Genomic DNA, 18,394 nt, shown 5'->3' with positions numbered 1-18,394 from the left:
TCTACAAAACCTCTTATTGAGATTTAACAGAAGTTTAGATGTTAATGTTTTATGGAATGAGGGATTTAGGGATTTTGGTAGGGATTACTAGGGATTTTGCTGTACAGTGCAAGCCATGTTAAAAATTATGATAATGCATTACCTTGAAGCTTAAAATAAAGAATTATCATGTTTTGGGCATCTTGGATAACGCACCTTTCCAGCAACAACTAACTCTGTTTCCCCCACTATTTTTAGATGCATTTTGCCTATAGAAATACATTATGTGCTGTAATTTGACATGACTGGCAGAAGTTTTCCGTTCACGGTCGGCAGACGCAACTAATCGATGATGACATTTGTAGTCGATGATTTTCATTATCAATTATTATCGATTTTATCAATTAGTTGTTGCAGCCCTAGTTGAAACTGAAAAAAAAAAAAAAAAAAAAAAAAATGGTGGATCCCAGCTAACAGATTGTTGTTATAAGAACGTTCTCCTAATATTCAGTGGCTTAAACAACTGCTAGAAATCAATGTTCCTAGAATGTTGAATTGTTAATCAAAATTAAGTTGAAAGAATGTTTGAGGAACGTTTGAGGAACAAAAACGTCAACGTTTCTTTCTTATGTCAAGAAAACTGGACATTTTTAACGTTTCAAGAACCAACACTAAATATTTGGAGAATGTTCTTATAACGAAAATCTGTTAGTTGGGATCCATTGTGTCGGCCCAGATCCGGCTCACTCCTGACGCGTGTGGAGTGATGATCTGGCCCACAGACTTCTGGAATTCATGGTATTTCATGGAAAACTTTTATGACATTTTAAAATCTAAAATGTTCTCTTACTTGTTTCTTATCTAGTAAATAACCACAGACACAATCAGTGAGATTTTTTCTATGATCATATTTCAGAAACAATTGCAAAACCATTTTTGTATGACTAAACAATAAATAAATAAATAAATAAATAAACAATAACTGTTTGTTATTAATACATTAATTCTGTCAATGTGATTTTCAGGTTTGGAATGTGATGCAGATGATCTGGAGCATTTGAGGATTGTGCTGATCGGGAGGACAGGAAGTGGAAAGAGTGCAACAGGAAACACTATTCTGGGAAGAGAGGAGTTTGAGAGTGACTTAAGTTCAGATTCAGTGACGACTGCATGTAAGAAGGGAGTTGGTGAAGTTGATGGTCGATCAGTAGCTGTTGTTGATACTCCAGGACTCTTTGACACAACACTGTCAAATGATCACGTGGTGGAAGAAATAATGAAATGTGTTTCAATGTCGTCACCTGGACCTCATGTGTTTGTCATTGTGTTGAGTTTGGGAAGATTCACCAGAGAAGAAACAGACACTGTAGATCTGATAAAGAAGATCTTTGGTCATAAAGCTGCTCAGTTCAGCATCGTTCTGTTCACTGGAGGAGACAAACTGAAGAAATCCATAAAAAAGTATGTCAGTGAAAGTAAAAATGCAGAACTAAAAAAGCTGATCACAGACTGTGAAAACAGATTCCTGGTTTTTAATAACACAGAAAATCAAGACAAATCTCAAGTGATTCAACTGTTAAACATGATAGAAGAAGTGAAGAATAGTAATGATGGTCGATACTTCACTAACAGCATGTTTGAGGAGGCAGAGATGTCCATTAAAAAGAGAATGGAGGAAATAATGAATGAGAGAGAGAGAGAAATTCAGAAAGAGAGAGAAGAGTTACAAGCCAAATATGAAATGGACATGAAAAACATGATGAAGAGACTCGAGGAAGAGAAACAAAGAGCAGATGAGGAGAGAATACAGAGAGAAAACGAGTTCAGAAAAAAAGAAGAAAATCTCATAAGAGAGTTTGAAGAAAAAGAGAAAACGGAACAGAAGAAACGAGAGACTGAAAACCAGAAACAATCAGAAGAGGAAAACCAGCAAAGAGCTGAATATCATAAAAAAATAGAAGAGATGAAGAGAGAGATTGAAAATCAGAAATCACTGTATGAAAAACAGCTAAAAGAAAGAGAAGAAGAAGATAGAAAGAAAGAAGAGAAATACAGACAAGATCAAGAAAAGATGAAAAATGATCAAGACCGTATTATTGCAGAATTACAGATGAAACAAGAAGAAGAAATAAAGAAGAGAGAATCCGAGGAGAAAAGGATGAAGAAAGAAGAAGAAGAGGAAAGACAGAGATGGGAGATAAGAATAAAAGAGGCTGAAAATGACACAAAAGAGATTAAAGAGGAAATTAAACGACAGCAGAGAGAATGGGAGAATGAAAAGAAACAACAGATGAGAGAACGAGATGAAGATGAAAGAAAGAAAAAAGAGAAACATGAGGAACAACTGAGAGAAAAACAAGAAGAACTGGAGAACATTAGAAAGAAAATTGAAAGAGAGAGAGAAGGAGAAAGACAGAAGATAGAGGACGAGAGACAGAAACAGAGAAGAGAAAAAGAAGAAAAAGAGAGAGAATATGAGGAAAAGAAAACTGAAATGAAAAGACATTATGAGCAACTGGAACGAGAGAGAAAAGAGGAGTGGGAGAAAAGAAAACGAGAAGATGATGAGAGACTAGAAGAAGAGAAAAAGAGATGGAAGAAAATGATTGAAGATCTGAAACGAGAACAAGAAGAAGAGATCAAGAGAAGAGAAGAAGATGAGAAGAAGAGAAAAGCACGTGAAGAGAAAGAGAGAAATGAAATGAGACAGAACCATAAACAGGAAATAAAAATCATGAAGAAGAAACATCAAGATGAAGCCAGAAAACAAGCAGAAGAAATGAATGATTTAAAAGAGAGAAAAGATGAGCTTAAACAGTCACTGGAGCAACATCAAAAACAGTATGAATTACTGGAAAAACTCTTTCAAGTTTTTAAAAATGAGAAAAGTGAAGAACTGAATAATCTGAAAATGGAGTATGAAAATTTAAAAAAGAAATGGTGTAGACTTATGTGAAACTATGATATTCATTAGGGAGGTTTAAGTGTGCTACCATATGCAGTAAAACGAGCATAAACAATGAAGCAACAAAAATTTACACCCAGATTTTAAAGACAAAAATATTGGAACTGCAAAGCCAATAAGAAAATGAACAATGCTACTCTGTGATGCATTTTAAAGGGATAGTTCTCCCAAAAATGAAAATTCTGTCAGTAATTACCCTCATGTTGTTCCAAGCCCGTAAGACTTTTGTTCATCTTCGGAGCACAAATTAAGATATTTTTGATGAAATCTGAGAGCTGTCTCACTCCTCCATAGGCTTCTCTGTACTTGAAACTTGCCGGCCCAGAAAGTTAGTAAAGACAATGTTTAAAATAGTCCAAGTGACTACAGAGGCTCAACCATATAATAAGTTTATCAAGCGACGAGAATACTTTTTGTGTGCAAAAAACCCCCCAAAAAACTTCTGCGTGTGCCTCTGAGTGAGTTCACGTAGTGTAACAGCTCAGCGCTTCTGGGTTGTACGTCAGAACGTAGGCTCATTATTGGCCAGCATCACACACGGCCAGCGTTGGCCAATAGTGAGCCTACGTTCTGACGCTGCGCTGTTGTGTTACACACGTGAACTCACGTCAGTGAGTTTTTGAATCTTTTTGAACTTCAAACCTGCAAATCTTTTCTAATTTTTAATAAATATTTAACTTCACAAGCCTTTGGCGAATCCAGCTGTCATACATTTAATTTAATGTTCAACAATATTATTGATCTGCCTGCATTAACACCTTTATATGGGAACTGAACTAAGCTGGACGATGACATCATGGTTGCAGAGTGGCTATATATAAATTACAACAAATATTAACCATCACTGAACCTACTTAAGCTGGACTGGACTTTTCTTCTAGAATAAAAATCTTTGTTGCATTATTTTCCTGTTATCTCTGTAAAGGTGCTTTGGAACAATCTGTATTGTTAAAACTATATAAATAAATTGCGCTATATAAATAAATGTGACTTGACTTGACATTTTTAAGTGTGCTTTTGTAGCTTGCATGAACGTGTGCTACTCTGTGACAGTCGCTCCATGTGAAGTGAATGTTAACAGGAGAGGTTAGCTTCAGACGCGATCAACAAACTGCAAATCCTTGAACTATGCTGCGCTATATCCAGTTCAGTCATGACAACTCTCAGTGTGAATACATTTCAACAGCATTTATTGGCATAAAGCATGGAATATTGGCTTGATTTTGGCGGCTGAGATCTGCTACGCAGCTGCTGCTAAAATACTAAATCAATAAATAATAAAAATGCTGCTAAATACACTATTTGTTCAGCTTAGTCAAAAATATCAAAGGAAAGGCTGCTGCAAGAATGGTAGAACACCCTCAAAGCAGTGGACCGCATGGTCCATGTTAGCCAGCCAATTGAAATTGTATATGACTACCAACTGAATATTACTTTCTAGCCCCTCCCATTCCGAGGGCGTTTTTAACTCCTATGGTGGCCATATTATTATAGAAAAGTATCCTAGACGTCGTTTTAGCGTTATGGACAACCATTCTATAGTTAGCCAAGCAACTATAAAACTTTGAATTTACACAAATAGGCTGAATTTGTCGAGAAGAAAGCAGGCAACTTCGGCGTCCCTTTTAAAATCCTTGCTCCTCATGAGCTCTTTCCATCTGGGAAAAGTTACTCCAATATTGACTTTGGTCTTGCTGATTTGCCTGTTGCATTGTCGTTTTAATTCTCTCTTTCGCTTCCTTGGCGACTCTGTTTCATGTCCTCGAGAATAGGCATGATCCTCCATCTTCAACAGGCTTTCAAATCTGCCAGCGGTCCCACTGAGTGAAAAAGCGTGAAAGGCAAAGCTTGAATTTTCAGGTATATCCCTCTTTGGCTAATGTATTTTCAAGATGGAGGCGCAACATGGCTGGAATAAAAGTGGCTTTAAGTGTTGTATCTTTTCCACACAGCACCAGATTCAGCTTATTTTTTCCAGAGAAAATCACAGACACTTAAAAACATATAAAACAACTCATACTTTAGTATTGTACACCAGGGTAGGAAATGAATGGGGTCTTGGGGCAAACATGCCACCAATATAAATGAAAATGCCCCCCAAATTAAAGTTAAAGGGGCAAAAAATGGCAATTAAATGTGCAATTAAACTTAATCGATTACAGCTGTCGCAATTTAAGTAAAATGTGAAAATTACATTAAACCAAAAATGGTTGTACCAAAAACCTGTAAATGTACCAAAAACCAAAAAACCTGAACACAAAATCTCTTAGAACACAATTTGCATTTGGAAGGATGTACTGTAACTTCATCCTCTACAGTTAAAGATATGGGAGATATATTAGACAACAACTTGTCTTTTGAAAATCATATTGCATTTATTGCATATGTTACAAATACAGTCTTTTTCCACCTCAGAAACATTGCTAAGCTCCGGAACATGCTATTTGTTTCTGATGCAGAAAAGTTAGTTCATGCATTCATGACCTCTAGACTAGATTACTGTAATGCATTACTAGCTTGTTGACCTGCATCCTCAATAAACAAGATACAATTAGTCCAAAATGCAGTTGCTACACAGTAAATTCCCCAATGTTAAATTAACACAGCTCTGTGTTAAATATGGGAACCACAAGCAGGGTGTTACAGTAACACTGATGCAGTGTTAGAGTTAATTAGATAATTAAGTGATTAATTGAGTGATGATTGTTCGATTATTGAAGACAGCTGATGATAACAAGCAGAATCACTGAAGAAAAGAGAAACAAAAGAATTAAAACTGACTTCCAGACATAGCCTTAGATGAAATCAACTGAAAAGTCATGAAATCTCTCTTATTACAAATCAGCTTGACCTTATTTCTGCAGGGCTCTCAAGTGTTGAAGACAGGCAAGAGTGACAATATGTTATACTGTGACAATATGTCAGTCATCGTGTGATAACGAAAATATGACTAGGCCTAGACTACTTGTTCTGAGCAGGTGTTGTCAGTGGACAGACTGTAAAACTGTTGGCTAAGTTACAGACACTCATGAAAAACTGATGCTAATTATCTGGGAAACATTCTCAAACACCAGTCAAGTTGTCACTGTTTGTGTCAAACAAGTTGCGAATTTGTTGTAACATTAAAACAGGAGATCATGACTTGTGCTCAAAGTGATGCTCGGAGCTCCAGTGGTTTCCTCTGTGGGTGAACGAAACTTTGACGTTTGACACACTTTGAGAATAACGTGAACAATTCCAGAACATTAAAACAAGAGATCATGACTTGTGCTCAAAGTGATGCTCGGAGCTCCAGTGGTTTCCTCTGTGGGTGAACGAAACTTTGACGTGTGATGCACTTTGAGAATAACGTGAACAATTCCAGAATATGCTTTTTTTCATTGGTTGTTGCGTTACATTTTACCCAGATACAATAGTGTTTTTTTCTGATTGGCTATTGTGTACCCCCTTTCTTTTTTTTGGTGGCTCCCAGCATGGATTGCTGCATGAAGCATGTCACCCTTGTTGAGATTCATATGCTAATTCTCAATGTCTTTGTGTGTCTAAAATAATTTGATCCACAAGGTATTTTAAAAATCACAATTCAGAATGTCTGACCTGTGGTTAGAAATTATCGTTGGTGAAAACTAATCTATTAATAACAAATAACAATGTTTGATCACTTGATCATCTTTCATTCTGGCTTCCTTTGTAACACATGATGTGTTTTGGTAAACACTGTTACAAAGACCACAAACTTGATTAAAAAGCCAAGAGTCAAACTGCCCAACTATATGAAACACTCACTGTAAAAAATTTAACGTAAAATCAACAGTAACTTACTGGCAACAAATATCCAGCAAGCTTCAGTATTTTATTCCACGGTAAAATTACTGTAAATCTGGCAACAGTACTTCACAGCATACCGTATAATAACTTACAGTATATTTATACTGTAAAATTAATTACAGTTCTTGTTTTTGCACTGTATTTTAAAATACAATAGTTAACAGCATACTGTATAATAACTTACAGCATTTTTATGCTGTAAAATTAATTACAGTGCTTGTTTTTGCACTGTATTTTAAAATACTGTAAAGTTACTATGCAGTATAATTGATTATGGTATTTTTATATATATACACACAACATATAACCAACTACAATCTGTTACACGCTTAATAAAATAATGAAAGCTAAAGGCGTGTATGCAAAAAAAATTCACACAGTTATATTACTAATTATTAGATGTTATGTCAATTATGACAACACACAGAAGTCAGTTTAAAATTCTTTATTAAAATTTAATTCATTAAACTAGAAACACTCCAGACTTGGCGGGGCCAAGCAACCTTGCTAGTTCTTGCAGGTTCTGCGTGCTCCGTCCTCGAAGTCTCAGCCAGGATGAAATGGAAAATTCGAGTGTGACGGCTGACGGTTAGATGATTGGTTGCCAGGTGTATATCCCGTGCGATTCGCTCTTTATGTTATTAAGTGTGTAAATAGAAAGCAAAATAATAATAATAATAATAAATTATGGAAATCGATTTTTATCTATTTTACATTGCCTATATTATTGATCATTGGATGGGACTACATCTCCCATCCCAAAAATGTTGTCTATAATAACCTTTGAGATTAGTTGGGTTTGTGACAAAATCTGGCAACCATAAAGAAAAAAAAGAAGAAAAAAACACCCAAGCAAATTTAAACTTTTTTTTAACTATACTAAATGCCATAATCTATGGGTTACCTTATGAAACGATGTATTATAAAATTCCTAAGATGAAATAACCTCAATAAACCAAAAAATGTCCTCTGTCGGGCTTGTCTGTTGGAATATTACTGTCATCAATTTAACAGGAGTATAAGAATTACTGTAAATTTTCTTCCCCCCCACCAAAGAAAAGCATAAATTGACAGCAACTTTCCTGTAAATAGTTATACGGTGACAAAGCTGGAAATACAGCAAAAATAATGTAAAAGCTATAAAATTGACAGCAACTTACTGTAAACTGTTTCTACAGTAAACTTTCACTGAAAATACAGCAATAATACTGTGAAAACAACAGAAATCATTTACAGTGCTGATCACCATTATGGTGACTTCACAAAACCTATTAAACCTATATTTACATTTTTACATTTATGCATTTGGCAGACACTTTTATCCAAAGCGACTTACATTGCGTTTATCCTATACATTTATAAATAGGTATGTGCAATCCCCTGGGATCGAACCCACAACCTTGCGTTGTTAACGCAATGCTCTTACCACTGAGCTACAGGAAAGCTATATAAACATCTAAAACTCTGTTCATTCTCTATAACTAGTTGACAATAATTTAAGCTGGTAATGCTGTTTGTGGAGTTGTTAAATCCTCCTCTGCTGAGATCTTCAGAGATTTAATGTTGTTTTTTATCTTCAGTTGATTTCATCTCCGGAAGTCAGTTGTAGTTCTTGTGTTTCTCTTTTCTTCAGTGATTCTGCTTGTTATCATCAGGTGTCTTCAATGCTCAATCATCACTCAATTAATCACTTAATTATCTCATTAACTCTAACACTGCTTCAGTGTTACTTTTAACACCCTGCTGCTGGTTAAACACAGAGCGGTGTTAAATTTAACATCAGGGATTTGACTGTGTAGAGGTCTTACTAGGTCAAAAATATATGCCACATAACCATATAATATGCAATATAACACCAATTTTATCATCCCTACATTTCTAAATGATATAGCTCCTGTGCATTTAAAGCTATGGTCTACAATTTCAAAGATTGTTTATTATTAATAACCTCGTTTAGATGCTGGTTATGGTTCTACAGTAAAATCCTAACAATATGAAGAGAAAAAAGAATGAAAAAAATCCATTCACTCTATTGGGTGTACAGCTGCAGAGAAGTTGACCAATGTAAGCTGTCCGGCCGGACAGCTTACATTGGTCAACTGCTCTCATCCAATCCCCCGCTCCACTTGAAACCACCTGGCGCTCGCGTCTCCACCCCACCGCACCCCACCCCGCCCCCCTCCTGCGACATGAAATTTTGCGGGCAAGCAGCTGACAGTCTATGGTAGCTAGCAAAGTAGCATCAGCTCAGCAATGGAGAAAAAAACTAACCGACAGCAGCAAGCGGCCCCTGCTTGTCCTTACAGTCAAGGTTGGAAGAAAGAGAAAGTCTGTAGAGGAAAGAGCAGAGATAAAAAAAAAATGTGAAGAACGCCGGACTCAAAGTAGAATCAATATAGGAGATTTGGGACTGAAAACCGACGCTGACACGGCTGACTTTTTGTTGAGCAGGTGACGTTAAGCATTTATTTATACTTTTATGGTGTGAGGTGTTACATAAATATCTTTTTATTAGTCTGACAACATGCTCATGCTGCCGGTCGGCATTGGAATGTTAGCCGTTTAGCATCGCCTATCACGGGTCAAAGTAATTATATTTCTTGAAGTGCTTGAATATATTTCAGTAGGCCTAGCGGGTTTCTGTTCGAGCCGATCGGAATTTGAACAAGATGCGCTGTGTGCTGCTATAACAATTACTCAAAACCTTAGCAATACTAACTAATAATTATTGTACAATTAATGTGCGCTAGGTAGCACTTTTGACCAGGGTAAACGAGGCTCAGGAGGGGAAACGTACCCTCCTAAGATGGCAGCAGTAATACAGTATTATTTCTTTATTATTGTTTGTGTTTCGGGGGGTGGTGGTGGGGGGTTTAGAACATTGCATGTGTTGCTAATCTTGCGTGTTTACTACCGGTGATCACAGCTTGACTGTTCAGGTCGTTTCCCGGTGGGAGGGATCAGGTAGCACAGAGGGGAGGGGTGTGTGTGTGGAGGGGCGGGATGAGTTTTTTAAAACTTCCCAGCTTTCTCGACCGATTTTCAACATCGTAGACTACAGCTTTAACTAATCTTCTATCGCCATACAATCCATCACACTCTTTTAAGGACATAAAACGCTTCGGTTATGACTGCGTTGAGATTGGCACTAATCACAACACTCTGTGTAATTGAAGCACTTTTGAAATCAGTTCAATGTCATATAAGCGGATGATGTCATGCCAGGAAGCTACAAAGCACACCCAGACCAAACATTGTCAGCTTCTGATAGGCCAAAGCAAGTCCATCACAGGCACACCGGAAGTATGGCAGGGCGACGCAGCGTCTCGTTCCCTCTTCAGGGAACCGAGGTTACAGTCGTAACTTTCCCGTACTGCGTCGAGATTGACACAATGGGAATGTTTATACCAATGCTGCCTAGTGACCAGTGCCTGTCTTGTATGAAATAAGGCGAGCACAACAACAACAGAAATCACCTGGGACCCAGGGGTAAAGCCCAAATCTAGGTTGTAAACCTGACAAATGTGTGCAGAAGGGACCAGTCTGTAGGGATACCCCATTATAAGGCTAACAAAGCCGCCATACTCCACCTGATCATACACCAACGGTTTCTCCCCAAAGACTCCACCCAAAGATGTATGGTAAGCAGCTACGCTACCCCCTTATCCTTTAGAGTGGTGGGGGATAGCCCTACAGAGAATTGATCCTGCAGAAATTCCAGCACTGTACCAACCGGGCAGTTAACATGATCTAAGTGATGAGTCCCACCAGTTTCCTTGTGCTGGGAGTTCTAGAGTGAGACACTGAGCGACCATCAATGATCGCTCCCCAGCATGTGAGAGAAGCATATGCGACGACAAGGAGTTCCTAGCACAGAACCCTAGGACAAGAAACGAGGCTTCTTCCATATAACCAAAGTACAAAGCACCTGCCATCAGACCTAACAGTCTCAAAACTGTTTGACAGTGAGTGACTGGCCTAGCTTTATCTTGCTCACAGCTGTGAGGATCAAACCGATAAGAGCAGGAGATAGACGTGCCTGCGCTGTCGTCGAATCCCTCACAAATCCTGAAAAAGTGGTCCTCTGTAATGGAGAAAGCACACTTTTCTTTGCTTTCAGCCTTAACCCCCATGTTTTTCATATAGGGAGGATGACATCTCAATGCTGAACCGCCATCTGCTCCACATTGAGGCAAAATACGGGGTGACAAGAACACGATACTGGTACCTCTTTGCCCCCGAAAGCAACCCGAGGGACTTCCTGAGTTGAGAAAGGACAGAATATGGCAGTATGTGTCCTAAAGATCTACCGTGACAAAGCAGTCCTCGGATCTGATTGTGTCACGATTTGCCTCATCGCACAGATCTAGAATTGGACACAACCCTGCATCCTTCTAAGGAACGATAAAATACCAGCTTTAAAGGGTAACTTAACTTTAAAGGGCTTTATTAGTGCTGTTCATTGATTCGAGTAACTTTTTTGACATTTGGGTATAAAGTGTTTTAATTTTACAATAATGGTGTAAAAACGTCTGAGTGCTGCCCTCTTCAGGTTGAACGGTGGCCACTGCAGTTGAATTTTCCTATTGGATGTTTGCGGTGGCAAGTGACGTAAGCGGTGGCAGGTGACGTAAGCAGGTTCCAGCTCACCACGCCCCTGGTACGAGCTAGTATAGATTTATCTGTATTGTACAGTGGGCAGGAGGGTACGTAGGTGTAGTGTTGCTGGTTGCAACAGCACTGCTGGACTGCATAGCTTTCCAACAGACTTGGAAATTAGGCGCCAGTGTTTGCATGCACTTGGCCTGGAAGACCGTGAGTGTGAAACCTGCATTTTACGCGGGACTGCTTCTCCAACGCAATAGAGGTGGAAATGGGCTTCTCCACACAGCTCGCGCTGAAAAGCGACGCAGTGCCAAACGCTGCTCCTCCTGCATGGACTCCACCACCGCAGCGGCGTCTTGATGTGAGTGATCATATATATTTTAATCACAATTTATGGTTAGGCTAAAGTTAATCCTCTGGGGTCGACAAACGCGTCGGCGCATTTTGCTGGATTTTTTCACATAGCGGCAAAATATGAATATGCCTACAGAGAGCGCGCGCTATTGACATCAACACGATAAAACTTATCAGATGCATGTACTTTACATCGTCTTGCGACCCTGTGAGTCACTCTCCATTTTAGAGAGTCTGACAGCAGGTCTCAGGTGCACGCCCCCCCGCTCACGGTTCGTCCCCTCTATCTCCGCTGGGGTCTGCCCACTTTTCTAGCATTTTTCAAATATTGCCAGTGGGTGGAGGCGGGCTCTGACCAGGGGTTTAGTTACCCTTTAAACCTGGACTCTCTGTCGGGGGAAGATACATGTTTGTTTGTTTTTTCAATAAAAAAACAAAACAACACAAAAAAACAACAACAACAGCAACAATCGTAATCAGGTATCGTAATCTGCCAATTTGCTTGTAAAAAAAAAAAAAAATGGAATCGGACATTAAAAATCATGATCACTGCATCCCTAATATATTAACAATTTTATTTCATATTAAATGATTATATATACTTGCAGACTAATGTAAAACATGTAAAAAAAAAAAAAAAAAAACTTTTACCAGATAAATAAAATAGAACAAAAATACAAATAAATAAGAGGGGCTTTATGTTTTTTAGGTAAATGTAAATGTATTCAGGTACAGAAAGTGAATAATTTAATGTAAAATAACTTTACAATATACATTAAATGTAATTATTATAAGTAAATAATTAATACACTTTTCCATTATTATTTATCATATATCATAAGGCCGATCTTGACCCTGTGAGTCTTGAACCGCGCCTTAGACTTCCGTTCAAGATGTTGACACAGAAATGCATCTTCCGATGCATCCAAGATTGGTTTGCAGAGATCGACCTGAAGGACGCATACTTTCATGTCTCGATCCTCCCGCGACACAGGTCGTTTCTGTGCTTTGCCTTCGAGGGTGGAGCATATCAGTAGCCTACAAAGTCCTACTCTTCGGGCTGTACCTGTCCCCTCGCGTCTTTATGAAGGTCACATGCTCCCATGAGAGAGTGTGGTGTTCGCATTCTCAACCATCTCGACAACTGGCATAGATATATACACTAGATGTCGCCTTGGGGTTCTAAACATGCGTCAAAAGCGCCGCCATCTTGGAACAGGGGACTTGTCATAGGAATTAGCTAGGTAACGCTGCTATCTTCGCCTGTACTTCGAGTTCATGGATGATGCCGGACTTTTGTGCTGCGTATGGATGTTCACAGGAACGAAATCTAAATCAGACAGCATGGGATTACATTTACTCTGTGGATGGTAGTAGTCAAGTTGTTTATTTTATAAGTTAAGTGTACATTTCTCTGCTTGGAGGAAGAAAATGAACTGATTTTCGCACAGAAAATGAACTGTGAATGTGCTGTACTCTTTAGATATTATTTGAAATAACCCTTGTCTTTAAAATGTACAATATGCAGGAGTTGATCCTCAATACCCACTTTTGGCTGTGTTGTGCTGTGTTGTTCCTAACTTTTGATTTTTTACCGATTGTACTCAAACCTTTTAATAATTTTTTTTTTATAAAAAAACAGTGTGATGCTTGTAACCTGTAAGTACAGTCCTAATAGTATGCTTGTCCTCTCCCTGTCAATCTTCAAACAGTACATCCATGATTATTATACATAAAATTCCACAAATCTTATGTAGCCAACTGTATGTGTGAGTTTTGCACACGGAAGGGCTTGTTTCTTCCTTACAAACTGGGGATGGAGGTGTGGAAGGACACTAGAATTTGTGAAAATGTCAACTGTTTAAAGCCTTTCTTTAAAGTGAATCTCGTTTTGTATAAATTGTATCTTAATTTTAATCAATTTTATTCATCAACAAATTGCCTGTTAATATAATCATGGAGGCGTCCGCGCAGTCACTTGCATTGCACGTTAACTGGAGCGCATCTCATCCTAACTTAACGAAACTCAGTGTATGCCTCACACAGACATGAGAAATACATCAAATACACAAAGCTTGATATGTCTTTAAAAGAAATAATTCAAAACGAAAGAAAAAGGCTACTCTCTGATTACGTAATCCATTATGTGCATTTCTCTCTATAGGCGCGTTCACTACAGAGATGGCGATCGTCAACTTCATCTCTGCAGCCGAGTCGACACTGTCAGAAGTTTATTAACAAAAATCAATGCACGCGTCACCGGATTTACAAATGCACTTCTTGCTTGTTGCACGCACACATATTATGTCGAAATAACGAGATATTATGTTGAAATAACATTATTATTAATAAAACATATTTTAGAATATTTTATTGAATGCTGAATGTTGCACTTGTTCAATTTAATAAAATTAAAACTTTAATTGTGATCATTAAAATAATTGAATATTAAATATTTAGTGGCCAAGTTTTGCTCATTTATATTATATAGCGATAGTTTATTCTAAGTTTACTCAAGTGGAAGAATGTGACTAATAAACTTAGGCCTACTAGCACTATGCATTATATTTTGAAAAAGAAGTAATTATCTTAATATCAAAACCTTAAATTTCCTCTGGACTCAATGATAAATACATGTCTGACCGTTGGAACGAACCATAACAACTAGAAAATCGCATTCATGATGATTTATGGTGATTTTATTTCCGTTAGACCTTTGCCTACATTGACGCTGATGCATTAAAGAGGAGGGGCTCCCCTGTTCCAAGATGGCGGCTCTATTGACGCATTCGTTCCAATGAACTGCCGTAGCACAGGCGACATCTAGTGTATATATCTATGGACAACTGGCTGATACTAGCTCAGTCTCGGAATTAGTTGTGCAAACACAGGGACCTGGTGCTTAGTCACCTCTGCAGAAGATCTCTTTTCTCGGTTAGATTCGTCAACCAGATGGCACGCCTCACAGGGGAACGTGTTTGGTCAGTGTTGAACTGCTTGAATACATTTAAGAGCAGTACAGTGGTCCCCCTGAAACACTTTCAGAGGTTCCTAGAGCATATGGCATCAGCAGCCGCAGTGACGCTGCTCAGGTTGCTTCATATGAGGCCCCTTCAGCACTGGCTTCATGACAGAGTCCCGAGATGGGTGTGGCAGAGAGGCACGCTCTGTGTGACAATCACTCCAGCCTGCCACCAAACCCTCAGACCGTGGTCAGACCCTTCATTTCTCTAGACAGGAGTGCCCCTAGAACAAGTGTCCAGGCATGCTGTGGTTACCATGGATGCCTCCACCACCAGTTGGGGCACCACATACAACTGGAATGCTGTTGCAGGGATCTGGATGGGCCCCCAACTGCAAAGGCACATCAACTGCCTTGAGTTGTTAGCAGTACACCTTTGCGCTGGGCCGCCTCAAAAAGCCGCTACTAGGCAAGCAATTATGGGTCTGTACAGACAACACATACATCAACCATCATGTCACAACTCGCCCAGCCATCTCCTTCTATGGAGTCTGGGGTCGCTCTGCGCCACTTATATCCCTGGCCTGCTCAATCATGCAGTCAAAGAGCTCTCACAACAGCCTGTGGCCCCAGGAAAGTGGAGACTCCATCCCCAGGCGGTCCAGCTGATATGGGACCACTTCAGAGCCGCATAGGTAGACCTGTTTTTCTCTCCGGACTCATTCCACAGCCAGTTGTTTTTTTCCTTGACCGTGGGGCCCCTTGGCATGGATGTATGCAACGCAAGTACGCGTTTCCCCCAGTGAGCCTTCTCGCACAGACACTGTGCAAAGTCAAGGACGACGAGGAGCAGGTCTTGCTAGTTGCCCCTTATTGACCCAACCGAACCTGGTTCCCCGAGCTGATGCTCCTTGCGACAGCCCATTCCTGGCCCAATCCTCTGAAGAAGGACGCTTACGCTTGAAGTGGAACCTGTTTGTTGAGTGGTGTTCTTCTCACCCAGAAGACCGCCGAAGATGTTTGGTCGGTACTGTGCTTTCCTTCCTGCAAGATGTGTTGGAGCAAAATCTGTCTCCCTCCACCCTCAAAGTATATGTTGCCACGATTGCTGCTCATCACGATGCACTAGACGGAAAATCCTTGGGAAAGCAATAAATGCCTTAAATCTGCCTACCCCCCCAACCACCACCGTACCCTCTTGGGACTTATCTCTGGTTCCCACGGCACTGCAGAGACCTGGCTTTTCTCTGTCCCGTTCGTACTCTGTGCCTATACTTGAACAGAAAGCAAAGCCTCAGGACCTCAGACCAGCTCTTCATCTGTTATGGAGGCCAGCAGAAGGGAGGCCCACTGGATTATCGATGCCATCGTCATGGCATACCAGTCCCAAGACGTGCCATGCCAGTGGTGGAGTGGGTTGTGAGCCCACTCCACTCGGAGTGTTGCTTCTTGGGCACTGGAACAAGGTGCCTCGCTGAAAGATATTTGTAGAGCTACAGGCTGGGCGACACCAAACACGTTCGCTAGGTTTTATAGCCTTGATGTCGAGCCGGTGTTCTCCCGTGTGCTCTCTTCTCATAGAAGCCAGTCAACACTGTAGGCCCTGCTCAAAGTGTTGGCTTGCTGCACCATTCCCCTCCTATGGACCGGATACATGCGCCGTTCTGCGCCAGTTGAGTTCCCCATTAGCCGAACCCTGTCGAGTTCCTCGTTGTGATTCATATGTAATTGAATTAATGCACAATTTGATTTCATATTAAATCATTATATACTAGTAATGAAAAAAACAAAATCAAAAACCTTTCACCAGAAACTGTTTAAAAACAATTATATTATATCTGCAAAAAAAAAAAAAAAGATAGAATTAACTTACTGTTAGGACGTTCAGCACTTGTACTTCGCTCTTTCTCTGAAAAAAAAAGAAAGAAAAAGAAAACACTTACAGGTATTGTTATTGTATCAAATGTCCTAATTGACATTAATATGTCTGATTGGATTTAATTTAATGAAAGTATCTCTGATGGTGGGAACTTTGGACAACATTTTAGTGCATGGAAAAGACTTTGAATCAAGGGATAGTTGGGGGAGGAGCAGGGAGAAAAGTATTTATTCTGGGAAAATACACGACACAACAATATAGAAGTGTTATTGATGATAAACAGAAAAGTACACGACAGGTGGTTGAACAGTGTTTGCTCTCCCTCGGGATTAGTCTCATGCCGTCCTAATTTTTGAGTGGATAACTGAAGCGATCTTAGCAGTTTATTCTCCATTGTCTTCTGGGAATCACAAACCGAAAGATGTGGTATGCATCTCACTTCTGACATCAGTGTTGTGTCATGTAATTTCAGAAGAAATAGAAGAAGATTCAGTTCACAAACACTAAAAGGCTGCTGTTTATTTTCTGAACGTTACAACCTAAAAACATGGGTATCCGGAGGCATCCTAAATTCCCCAAAACAACAAAACGTAAAGAAGACAGTCTATATTTTCCCAAACAGCTCACTGCAACTTTTCATTCCTTTTTCTCCCTTTTTTAGCCATGTGCCTTGCTCCTCCTCACAACAGCAGTTAAATAAACAGTAAACACATTTATAAAGGAGAAACAGAGAGCAGCGTCAGTGCCACAATGTTATAACATATAGAAGCATTATTCAAGTAGCCTATAAATAGAACAGATCATTGTGATTAAGTTCACTCCAAAACATTTTACTATAACTAGTCCTCATTCTTGATAACTTCTACCATTTTCAAAGTTCTGTGATTATTTTCGTGATTTGACACTTACGTAACTTTCGTCCTCTCCTTTGTGCATCCTGCTGTACGATCGAGTCTAGACAAATCCAAACACAACATAAAACAAACAAGCAAACACACTGCACAAGGTGACAAATCTTCTCTAAATGTTGTTACATTACAAGCACTTTGAGAAAATACAGCAAGTTATTTAGGATACGTTCTAGGCCCATGCATGTTTTACTTCCTGCACTGCGATGAAGTTGACCATACATTTTAAAAAGCATTGATTCTTTAGACTGGGGAAATAGCAACATTTCACCTACATATCGGCCTATACATTCTAACTTGATTCTTACCCATCCTGGAATTTATTTTCTTCACACCCACTGCCGGTAGCACAAATCATCAGAACACCATACCTGAAATCAAAAGAAAAAGTTTTGCGAGCAAGAACACTTCGTTCCACTATATTGCAAACAGTTTATCTCATTTTACTGTTTCACTTTATACTGCAATATTGTATGCAGATATTAGTTTGACAATTAATATTGAGAACACACATAGGCTACTGTAACGGGCCATGACAGGAAAATGTTTGCTTACACATGATTGACTTTTCGAAGTCTGCGTAAAACAAAAATAAAAATAGGCAATTCATAAGTATACTGCCACACATTGTAGAAGCAGAAGATGATGATTAAGATTAGGTTAACAGTCTTTAATGACAACCTCAGAAGGTAATCCAACAAATCAAGGCGAGATAGCTCAACTGATGCATTAACGAGAATGGACAAAAGTACATTGAAAAGAGAGCAACTTAAAATACCAAGCAATTGAGGAAACTAATGATGAACACCTGTGCAGTGACAGGAAATGTAACAAAGAAACAAAATTTGTGACTCAAAATTACAAATTAAAAGTCCATGAAAATTAAACTAAGAATGAGTGTCCTAACATATATA

General features: G+C 39.2%; 1 protein-coding gene and 2 long non-coding RNA genes across 6 annotated transcripts in view; 1 reads left to right on the top strand and 2 right to left on the bottom strand.

Annotated features, from left to right (window-relative positions):
- LOC309500056 (GTPase IMAP family member 8-like) overlaps positions 1–1,156 on the top strand; it is a 28,732-nt gene extending 27,576 nt beyond the window's left edge. For all 4 annotated transcript variants that reach the window (XM_082171605.1, XM_082171604.1, XM_082171603.1 and 1 more), the window contains one exon: positions 1,005–1,156. In XM_082171605.1, the coding sequence (XP_082027731.1) occupies positions 1,005–1,017 (13 nt within the window). In that variant the 3' untranslated portion in view covers positions 1,018–1,156. The remainder of the gene's footprint in view (positions 1–1,004) is intronic.
- LOC309503405 overlaps positions 1–18,394 on the bottom strand; it is a 311,403-nt gene that overhangs the window by 242,303 nt on the left and 50,706 nt on the right. The window lies entirely within an intron of this gene.
- Positions 16,566–17,844, bottom strand: LOC309478544. The gene is made up of 3 exons (XR_014199026.1): positions 17,789–17,844; positions 17,482–17,526; positions 16,566–16,602 (listed from the first exon to the last, which is right to left on the bottom strand). It is a non-coding gene; the product is annotated as an uncharacterized lncRNA (long non-coding RNA).

This window comes from Leuciscus leuciscus (genome assembly GCF_965113295.1).
Source record: "Leuciscus leuciscus genome assembly, chromosome: 1".
In the NCBI taxonomy this organism is placed as follows: domain Eukaryota; kingdom Metazoa; phylum Chordata; class Actinopteri; order Cypriniformes; family Leuciscidae; genus Leuciscus; species Leuciscus leuciscus.
This window is presented reverse-complemented; position numbering and strand designations above follow the sequence as displayed.